At 40.7% G+C, this 11,533-nt stretch overlaps 1 protein-coding gene across 2 annotated transcripts in view; it reads left to right on the top strand.

Annotated features, from left to right (window-relative positions):
• LOC112147329 (neurocan core protein) overlaps positions 1 to 11,533 on the top strand; it is a 43,512-nt gene that overhangs the window by 19,586 nt on the left and 12,393 nt on the right. For both annotated transcript variants that reach the window (XM_036216340.1, XM_024273637.1), the window contains exons 8-13: positions 247 to 390; positions 498 to 566; positions 638 to 795; positions 869 to 1,019; positions 4,783 to 5,895; positions 9,952 to 10,068. In XM_036216340.1, coding sequence (XP_036072233.1) covers positions 247 to 390; positions 498 to 566; positions 638 to 795; positions 869 to 1,019; positions 4,783 to 5,895; positions 9,952 to 10,068 — 1,752 coding nt within the window. The remainder of the gene's footprint in view (positions 1 to 246; positions 391 to 497; positions 567 to 637; positions 796 to 868; positions 1,020 to 4,782; positions 5,896 to 9,951; positions 10,069 to 11,533) is intronic.

The following is an 11,533-nucleotide window of genomic DNA, read 5'->3' as shown; positions in this document are numbered from 1 at the left end:
TAAAAAACTGCTTTTAATAACAATAACAGTCATTTCTGTTAACAAAGCCAGTATAATGTTTTTGAGAGCTGCAAGATTGGCAGATAATGCAAGAGAGATGGACAAAACGAGAACAGGTTACATTAAACATCAGTGTCCTCAGCTGTCAGTGCTGGATCCTGTGCTGACTGTTATTGCCATTTTTATCTAAATTAAAGCACATGTATGGACACTTCAGCACTAAACTCCTTTAAACTCGGCTTTCAGGTAAAGTAGAAGAGACGGGCTCTGCTTCTCAGATCTACAGCTCCCTGTGGAAGCCCTGGAGCTATCTCACAGGCTCCAGTGATGCTGACTCTGCAGCGACAGACGGATCCAACCTGACTACACAACAAACCACCACGATCAGAGGTTTGACACTTGTGTGTCATTTACCAGCTGGTTAACTGAATCCAAATCAAACAGGAAACCAACAGAACATTAATTGGTTTAATTGCACGTTCATGCATTGTTCTTAGATGACAACGTTTCGTCAAACTGGACCGGACTGGTTGAGCTGGAGGACGAGCCTTCCTCTCACTCCACTTGTAAGTCTGCACTGAAGTTAGACCGGTGTCCAAAAATAACGAGAAATAATTGGTGACTCTCCCATCTGAAGCCGCAGACCCCTGGTCCTCAGAGTCCTCTGGGTCATTTGTGACCCTCCAGCTGATGCCAGGACAGAGTTCCTTTGACTGGGGTGAGCCAACGGAGCCTGGCCCAGATTCTGAAGAGTTTCTTCGACCTCCAGTTCACCCGACCCCCTCAGAGAAGAAGGTTGGTTTCTTGTTCTTCACGGCATTCAAAAGTTTTGAAAAATGAATGTCTGAATCAAGCTGAATCCCTTTAGGTGATCTCTAAAATTGTCAAGTCTATTTGGAAGCCTTGGAACTATCTGGCAGGGACTGAGGATGAGGAGGGAACCCAGGCTCCGAATGCAGAGGAAAAGGACACAGCAACAAAAGAAGCAAACTCCAATCCTTCCAGTGTTGCATCACCAGGTGAATAATTTCTGCCTTCCACTTCAGCTTGTTAATAATTGCCCAGTAAGTGGGAATTTTGTGCTTTGTTCTGCTTCTATTGTATTTCTTGTTGAAGGAGCTGCAGAGAAGAGGTGAAATTAGGGAAAGGGATAAAAGGATGGAGGATTATTGGGAGCGTATTTTCACAGGCATTGATGGTCATCACTGTTGTACAGGCTGTAGTGGATGTAGCTTAATGTGAAAGTAAGGAAGTAGGACAACAATTAGTATGTGTTTTAGGAAATAAGGGTGCAGACGCTTTCAATAAGAAGGCTTTGTGGAGGCAAGAATGTGTTCCGTGAAAGTCTGAAGATAAACTGAAGTCCCGCTGACCTTTTCTCAGGAGCTCGTCCTGCCTCTCCTGCAGACCCACTAACAAGCTGTGATTGATGCCAGGTGTGACAGCCAAGGAGTTCCAGCTGTTAGCATCTGCTCTCCTCAAAACGTGCCTGCCCTCTGCAGACAGTGCTAGCGTGTGAGCTGTGCTGCTGAAATCGATGGAAACATTTTCCAATGAACAGGATTGTCTTTGGCTTGATGAGGCGAAGCAAAAACAGAAAAATAAATTTATCTAGTTCTATAGTTCTTTGTTTAGATAGAAGATAAATAGCTTGTCTAATCTGGCTGAAAAGAAAAAAAGCTTGAATTATCTTTAGAGCAAAAGCACTAAACCTTAAAGACCCACTCCAATGAAAAATCTTGTTTTTGGTGCTTTTATCATCTTCTTGTAGCATTTTTATCACAATGGAGGACTTATATAAAATAATTTAAGCTTAAAATGGCATTTCTCCGTATTTCTTGATTTAAATTGTTGTCAATCAGGAGCGGATGCAAAAAAGCCTTTGGAAAAAGGTACTATGGCAAGCCACAAGGTCTGTGCTCCACTCCATTGTCTAGATCCATGTACGTCTTTGTTTTCCTCGTTCATCTGGCTCAAAACTGTATGTCTTGATAACTCCGATATTGTTCACCATTTTTGTTGTAAACCTACACATTCTCATTCCCAACTCGTCATATATTTATGTATGGTTCAGGTCCGCTTTGTGTCACTTTTTGGCGTTTTCCTTATCACTAAATCTTTGTTTTTTTGACGTGCTAGCTGTTCCCATTAAATCACAGGTCCCCAATACCGGTACCTTGTTGGGTTATCGTTCGCGTCCCAAGGGTTGAAGATCCCTTGGTTAGCGTATATAATTTTTTCCTGTTTGTAGCCTGGTACCAAGCACCCCTCGGACTAGTACCGGTTCACAGCCCAGAGGTCGGGGACCCGTGATTTAATGGGAACAGCCAGCACGTCAAAAAATGTCAAGTTGGCAATGCTCAAAATGTCAAAAAATTAGGCAGAGGAGGCCCAAACCATACATCTGTCAGGAGTCAGAGCTCTGTCTCCCTCTCATCACCGGCGGGAGCAGTCTCCAGAGTACTAACTCACCTGACTCCAATCTGACAATCACCCATCTGCTTTTTAAAGAGCACACAGAGCCTTTCTCTGTGCGAAGTATTGTTTTGCGCCACCCCGCCTGCATTACCGAGCATTTTATTCTAGATCTGATCTTTTGTTTCTGACCCTGCTTATTCTCTGATTGCTTGCTGCCTGCCCTGACCCTTGCCTGGACTCTGACTACTCACTCTCTTCTTGGATGATCTCATGCTCGTGATTGACCTCTGCCTGTCTGACCATGATTTAGCTTAGTGGACTTTTAGCTGTGCTTAGTTTCTGTTTGAGCTAATAAACCTGCTGCACATGGAACCAGCTGTCTGCCCATTTGTGACAACATCCATATATGATGTGTTGAGAGTGAGAATGTGTTGTGTAAACAGATGGATGATGGGAAGGTGCTGGCCTTATTCCGAGCCAACAGTCCCACCCACAACTCAGAGGCTAAATTCTAATGAGCTACTGTCGCTCACTATGTCCTGACAAACGTATTTTTAATTTTAGCTAAAAATAGCATAATCATACCTAAAAGACTACTGGGAACGATTATACAATAGAATAATAGATGATTAGGGTGATACTTTAATTAAAAAAGGTTATTTTGCCCCACAAATCCTTGCAGTACCTACTGTTGTGATTATATTCTTTGCTTTTTTACAGTCACATAAGGAAATCTGTAAATGAATCAGTACTAGGGAGTGACTAAAATGTGTAGTTTTCCACTTTGTGACTTTTTAAGGAGTACTTTTTGAATATACTGTACGTTTTATTGAAGCATTTTTATCTTGTTCCATTTTTTTTCCTAACCCTGTGATATGTTCTATTGGGGTCAAAGATGTTCCCAGGAGTTTTCATATGTGAAACATTAATAAAAGTACATTTTTTGTACTTTTTTTATAATTAAATTAACTTTCTTTAAAAACAAACAAACAAACAAAAAATAAATAACCAGCAAGAACTAGGCGATTAAATGAAAAAACTGTCTTATCTGTATTATGTTCCATGTATTATGTTTGCTCCTACGCTCCCACAGGTGCAACTGTGTATGAATGTGTTTTCAAAGAGCAGGTTCAGTGTTTACCACTGCTGAGTTACAGAGCTGCTGATTCAATTCTGAGGCAATTTGTGACAGCAGTGCACTTCTTTTTTCAGAGTTTGTTGATGTGTGAAAATGTGTCTTTCAGTGTACAATTAGGTTTTCATATTTTTTCCCACTGAAGTCCTTCACTAAGTGATTTGTCTTCATTATGACTGTCACCATGACAATGAAAAAATACATTACTTATAGCAAAGAATTGTACCTTTTGAATTGATTTCAGCCTCAATTTTTCCTCATCGCCTGATGGATTACTGACAATTGCGCTCCAAATAATTTAAAAAAAAGGCTGTTCTTTTTTAAAAATCTAATTTAATTTCGTTAAAACATGCGCTACAGCTATTTGTTTCCTTTCTAAAAATATTCAGAGAGGTGGTGTGTTGGATTATAAAAAATAAGGGTCTGCAAAAGTATTCCCAACATCTTGGAAGGAAATCAAACCCTATAATTTAAAAAAAAAACGATTAAACATGCAGGACAGATACATTTGACAGCTATCAGACCACATCCAGAGAAGATATATACAATTTGATTTCAAGTATTTAAAAAAATCAGGTTTCAATAAATTCAGGTTTTATTAGAATTCCCAATAAACCTGCCATTCATTGTCGCTGACTGATTTCCTTGTTTACTACCAAGAATCAGATGGCAGATAAGGTGAGAAAAATAAAAACGTCAACGGATCTATTTGTCTGCAAGTGGATGTATCAGAATGGAGCAGAGCATGTAGCTTGTGTCCTGCAGATAGTAGTTTGTACAACTATACGCTTTTTTCCAACAGCATTTTTTATCTGATCCTGATTTCCCTTGGTTTAAATAAATAAATACTCCGCTTTAATCTTAATTTTCTTAATATATGTCCTCCACCGTGAGAAAATGCAACAACAACATGTTTAAACCACCAAAAATACAATGTTCATTGGAGTAAAAGTAAGAAGTGTCCTTTCCCACCAGGGTAAAAAGTCAACTTTAACACTAAAAATAAATGTATATACAAGCCACTGTCAACTGGGGTGTTTTAATATTTGACTGACAGTTGAGTGAACTAACTTTTCTTTGTTCCATCCAATTGTCCATTTTCAGAACTTTGCTGAGTTTGGCAAATTAAACTGAAGTCAATATGTCTACACTAGGCAGTTATTCTTTCAAGATGTCTTTTGTACTCATCTCTCTGTCTGCAGTAATTGCCGTCTTTGTGCCCTCCACAGGCCTGTTTTCTTGGGGGAGTTCATGGTTCAGCAGTCCCTCAAAGGAGGACGTTTCACCAGTTAGTGAGGAGTCCCCTTCTCATTTGGCATCCACTGTGGCCTCCTCCAGTGATCCTGTGACAACAGTGGCCATCAAAAGCTGGGAGAACACACTTAATGCGTCCAGCACAACCCCTGAAATCATGTTCTCCAGTAAAGAAACTTGGATCCGAGTGGAACCAGAGACTACCACCCTGCCGGAGCAGAAGAAGGAAACTGTGACCTCCAGGGCCAGTGGCAGAGGAGGAAGAGGAAGAGGGAAGAAGAACAGAGGGGAGGAAAGACACAGAGGAGAGGAAAAAGGGAAAAGACAGGAGAAGGAAAAAACAGAGGAAGAAGGAAGTGGAGAAGTTGGTGCAGAAGCAAAGGGGGAGATTCAAGTGTCACGACGACCAGCTGGAACAAGTAAACCAAGAGAAAGATCCAGGGAAAGATCGCGAGAAAGGGGTCATAGAAAAGCACAACCTACCACCACCGCTACTACCACTTCATCGCCAACTACTCTGGAAACCACACTGATAACTACCACTGAGACCGACATGTCAGAGTCCAACTATCAGTCCACTTTAGCTGCATCAGAAAGCTCATCCCTCTCTGTTTCAGACAAATCATATTCAGTTCTGCCCTCCTCTCAATTCCCAACAACCTCACTGTCTGCATCTCCCTCCCAGTCTGAATCCTTCCAAGAATCCCAGTCATCGTTACTCCCCCTATCTTCCTCCTCCTCAGGTACAGAGATGGCTCCACCTACATCCCAGCCATTATCCGTCTCTCCCTCATTGTCTGAATCAAACCCCCCTACACAGACAGAAACATTTGGACTGGTTTCAACTCCTAATGCAGACATCCAGGACAATTCCACTAATTCCCACACACCTCTTCACTTGGTCCCAGTGGAGAAAGTAGCTGTGAACAGCTCTCAGGCTTATCCTCTGTCACTGCCGGGAGCGCCAGAAGAAGAGGAACCTGCTTGGTCCCATGCTGTTGGCTCAGGAGCTCTCTTACCTGTTAATGTAGACGAAGAAGCAAGTAAAGGAGGACTGAGTGCCAATACCACGTCTTTCACTCCAACAGGTTAGTCTGTTTTTAGATGCTGTCAAGGTTTTGCTCTTCCCTGTAAATCATACTCATATTTCCCAGCGTGAGGCTGACACTTGATTAATACGTGGTTCTCAGAATGGCATGCTGTGAAGAATACAGGCTCAAAACCTTGAAAGCAGACCGGGGCAATCAGATGCTATGGGAATGTAGAAAAGCAGTTGTCTCTCTCCAGAGCATATCATCTCTGGTTTCCATGGTGACAGGGGTGGCACTAGGATGTCTACTCCATTCTCGCCCATCTTTTGAAGACTTAAATGTCTCAATGTGGGAGCTCTTTGCAATGTCGGCAAAAATGTATACAGTTGTCTCTAAAAGCATTGCTCCTCCCCAACTCTGGTTGGTTGCAGACACTAAAAATCAAAGACACAGAATGGTACGCCACCTTAAGGAAACATTCTAAATTGGACGACATCCAGAACGGTCCACTCTGAGTTACAACTCAGAATGAAAATGCAGCTTTTATATCCATGACTTCGATCTCCAGGGAAATTTGCAATCCTCCAAGCTCAGCTGTATGGCGCCCTTCATAAAATTAATCTGCTGAGTGTAACTAATGAAGTACAAGCATGCACCAATCCACTAAAAAAATATGGCACGAGGACATTATTTTTTCTAGTAAAACCATTGGTAATAAATTAGACTCTACCCGGAGCTTCAGTGATCTTTTCCACTCAACTCAATTCTCCTTCATTTCAGCATCTGCCAGCTCTCAAACATGTTCCAAGTTTCTGTTAATCCTGGCACCAAGAGAGAAGTCGTTTTCTGTTGATGAGGAGAGAAACTGCAAACTTGAACATTTTGCATTCTAAACCTCAAACAGCCAAAACTCAACAAGTTTATAGATGTGGTCACAAAGAAACATTAAAGACCCTCAAATGACACAGTTTTTGGGTCAATATAGTTGTTTTAGAAAAAAGTGAGGGTGCCTAACACCTGTGATGCGCATTCTTGAACACTTGTTTATCCTATGGTCTTCGACCGACTCTGATTAATCACTGCTTACTCTCGCTATGTGACTCTGGCCAAATGGCGAGGTCTGTATCACTGAAAAATGGCGACTGAATGGACTTCACTGGAGCTAGAAGTAAAGCATTTTCAATAGGTGACAACACATTAGCTTCGTTTTCATTGACTATGAAATTGCGCGATGATAACACACCCCAATGGGAATACGACAATTTCGAAAAAACTTGCATTTTTTTGAAAAAAATTTTTGTTCTTGGAAGAGGTGGTTTTTGAGGCATAACAAAATTGACATATTTTGCACTTTTTTTTTACACATTTTTAAAATGAAATGAGTCACGTGACCAACAACCGGATTACCACGCTTAGGGCGCCACAGGAAGTCCCACAGCATCACACAGCTCATCAAAATTTGTGCGTGTAATTGCAGAGTTGTTGGATCCACAGCTCGTCTGTCTTAACCAACCACATAATCCAAAAACCACTTAATTCGTATCAACTTCCACATAGCTCGTCGCTCTAAAGCCTGAATAAGACGCCAACGTCTCCTTTGATAGATGTGGCAGAAATTGGAATGTATCTGCTGTAAATCAAAGTATTATTCCCTGTTTTTGAATGACTTATTGCATGAGTTGGTTTGTGTTTATACACATAATTACGATTTAGTGAAATTGCAAAATTGTCTTTTTTTGACAATTCTAGAAAAGGGTAATCAATGCTAACACTAATAAAATTAAAAATATAGTTGTTTTTAAGTCACTCTACATACAAAAGAGCAAGAAAATGCATTTTAACATCCAAGAATAAAGTCTTATTTTATGTTTTATTAAGGATGACCTTGATACTGATGGGGAAAAACTATTCTAAGAGGGCTGTCATCTTCTTCGACCTTGCCACTGGCTGATTTAATCAAACAATCCAGTGTTTTTTTCCCCAGGCACATGCCCTTTTTACTCAGTCACAAGCAGAGACTGCATGTTTGCCACCAATCACAGCTGATGATTAGGTCTGCAGCTCTGTATATCTCAAGGAAGCTCCTGGCCTGCCACCTGGTTTACAATTTATTTCTCACTTCGCTGTGTGACTGCATCGGAACCTTTCTGTGTTTGAGTATAAAAGCCCCCTAGGCATCATTCTATCACCTATTTCTGTTGTCATTTATTTTTTATTTCTGTCGCCTCTGAAAGCCGCTCATGTCTATGTGGGATGGTGACACCCCCACTAGGTGAGGAGGAATCTGATGGAAAACTGCTGTAAACTGTATCGACATGAAGCTGAGGGAAACCATCAGGGTTACTGGTATTCAGTGTGAGTGTTGATTGATTGACTGCGAGACCTTGGAGTCATGCAAGCGGAAGACTATAAACACACAAACACAAGCTGATATCTTTGCTTCAGCAACTGCAGAGGTGGATGGATGCACTCGCAGGAGATGGGACTTGAATAATAGCTTTCAGGTTCCATTTCTCTTTCATGTACGAACTGCAGCTCCAGTTCAATCCCATGTGTTTGGAGCTTCATGGCAGAGGAGGTCAGAACTCTCCTGGCTGGATCCCAAGAATTTCAGGAGTTGGTTTAATGAGGAGATCAACATATTTCTCATTAATAGCTTTACAAATTCTCTTTCTGTATCCTCACATGTGGTACTTAGAAAGCATCACATTTTTTCTTGAATCCTCCAGATTTTTCAAATATAAGTTTATGATATTTCCATAGAAGTAACCAATCTTTGCAGCATTTTGATCCTATTTCTGTGAACTTAATGGGTGGATTTTGCTGCCTTCCAGCTCATTCTTGCTTGTGCTGGTGGTGTGCAAAGCAGGGGACTGTCCAGTATGTCAGCTCCTTCTGAGAGTATTGATTTTTCTGCACCACTCGCTTTAATGAACGGCAAATCGCACCAGGTTTATCTAACACACACACACGCACACACTTTGGTAAATCTTCTTGTCGTACCAGTTGATATTTGTCTTGATACGCCGCGAGCTTGACTAATACAAAAGGTGCAAATGCATTCCTGACCCCGGCTGACTTACGTTACATAAAATGCATGGCTGGTTTTCACACCTTCCCTACTTCAGCAGAACTGAAAGCATACATAGACAAGAGTGGCATGAAAGATTCATCACTGAGTTGAGGCTATTGATAGTGCCTTGGGGTCATTCTGATTGAATAGCCTCAATTTTCTTTCGTTTAACTCTTTCTTATCCTGCATTTTCATTCAGCAGTCAGCAGGGTGATCTTCTAGCTAGTTATTGAAGGACTCGATTTCAGACCTAATCATAGCTTGAGGGATAGCTGTGCAGATACAAACCTGCACATGTAGGCTATCTGAAGCAGACGTTAGTTTAGACTATCTGAAGCAGACGTTGGTTTAGACTATCTGAAGCAGACGTTGGTTTAGACTATCTGAAGCAGACGTTGGTTTCAAGGAACAGCGACTAAACAAGTTTTCAAAGACCGTAAGTTGCTATAATGAGCGGTTTAAGGGGGGGACACATGTGGTTGTGTGTCAATTGATATGGAAATGTGTGTTTGTGTGAAGAGACCACACACATGTGAGCACTTAGGGAGCGACATGAGAGGGCAAAGCACTCAGCAGGAGGTCTGCTCATTTTTTTGTTAAGGTGGGCTGATGTCTGAAGTTCTCACACTGTCAAATGCAGCCAATGGGAGTGAGCCGAGGGTTGCTTTCCATATGGTTGCCATGACAACTGAGCTGTAAGAGGATGGCAGGGCTGAAACACCGGTTTTGGATCAAACAGACAGAGGTTGAAGTGAAAATGCAAAAGCAGAAGCTGTTGGATTTGATTGACTTTATTTTTGTTTCAGGGGAGATTCTTATGCATTTTTGTTTTTAGAATAATTTAAAATAGTGGCAATAAAATTTGAGCATCACCATGGAGACAAATGAAATATGTTAGATGCATGTTACTTAGGGGAAGGATTAATCCTCAGAATCACTAATTGATTCTTTTTTGCGCGTTCTCCCCTCCTCTTCTCCCCCCACTCATTAAACCCTGCTTACGCCAACCCCCCCTCACCCCCGCCGTCTGTCTGTCTCAGCTGAAGTGGATCCCTGCGTGACAAACCCGTGTCTGCATGGAGGAAAGTGCCTTCCTCAAAGAACAGGCTACAGCTGCTACTGCCCACAAGGATTCGCCGGAGAGAACTGTGAGATCGGTGAGGGATGCCTACACACTCGCGCACTCGCAGAAGGCAAACAAACACACAGACACTGACATGATGAAGTCACCCGGGGGTCAGGCGATTTCTACAGAAGTAAGGCTTTCTAATGGCAAATCGACTGTTTCTTGGCCGTTTTTTTCCTTCTTAGTGTGTGTGGGGGGGCTTAATGGAGGGGAGGGTCAAAGGTCACCGTAAGATGTTAAATTAGGGCGATGGCTATAGCCCGTCTGGGTCAAAGTGTGCTGTCTTTTATTGGTAGAGTATAAACAAAATTAAACTACTCAATTCTTAAAGGTACAAAACTTAACATCACAATAAATGACCAAAACGGCCGTCCAGCACAAAGGCTTCATGGAGCCCTCATTTTATTTTACACTCAGTAAAACCTCTTGAACGATTAAGGTGAAATCAAACAATTTGGTTTGGTCAATTAAGTTCTTTTATGGATTTTAATCTGGCGACGAAGGTGAAAGAATCTCTATAAAACAAGAGGCTGAATTTGCTTTTGATTTTTAGCTGTTTTACCAATCAGCCATTGCACATCCTCATCCCTGATCTCAAGGACACAGTTGCTGGATTAGGACAGTTGTGTGAGGCACAATGAGATAGATCTATCATTTAAACTTTAGTCAGATCTTTCAAAATGTTTTTTTTTTCTTTACCCATTAATGCCTGTTGTTGCAAATATGCGACAAACCACTTCAGCTCCAAAATTACCTAAATTTGGCATCTGCTAAGAATACAAAGCATAAGTGATTTTTTTTTCTTTTTATTGCTGGGAATAACTACCTGCTCCACAAACGGCAGAGAAAACCTATTACAAGTACTAAAAATATCAATTATATGTATAATTATCCCAAAGCAATAAGCAACAGAAACTTTCCTTTTTCTCATTTATTTTGGTTGTGTAGTTAAAGGGTTTAGGGGTGAAGACACGATCCTTTAGATCAATTATCTTTTAACCAAAACCTATATCTGGATTGCAAATTGATTTGTGGATTTTCAGCACAAAGTAGAAAAAATATCTAATAAGTTTTTTTTTTAAATAATAATGTCCAGGGTGATTTGGATTAAAACATTAACTAAAAAAACTCCAAGAAACAAAAAAAAGGTTTGCAGAAAATAAGAGATTGATGACTTTTTTTTTTCTTAGTAGAATGAATAAAAAGACAACATAAAGTATAACTGCTGTCAGCCCACATTAGGAAATGGAAGCTGCACTTTTCATTGTCTCAAAGCACTCGTTGCTCCGTCTGATTAGTCTCAGTTTTCATTGCAAAGTTTGTCAGAATTTGGTGAAGCAGAGGGAGGAAGCATGGATTAGTTCTTCTCTGTCAACAACTCTATGTCCAAAAATTTCTTCTCTGTTTTCAAACTGTCACAGACCCTTTTTTAAAATAAAGACATATATATATATATATATATATATATATATATATATATATATATATATATATAT

Source organism: Oryzias melastigma, linkage group LG17 (assembly GCF_002922805.2).
Source record: "Oryzias melastigma strain HK-1 linkage group LG17, ASM292280v2, whole genome shotgun sequence".
NCBI classification, from domain to species: domain Eukaryota; kingdom Metazoa; phylum Chordata; class Actinopteri; order Beloniformes; family Adrianichthyidae; genus Oryzias; species Oryzias melastigma.
The sequence above is the reverse complement of the archived record's forward strand: the minus strand, read 5'-3'. Positions and strand labels throughout refer to the sequence as shown.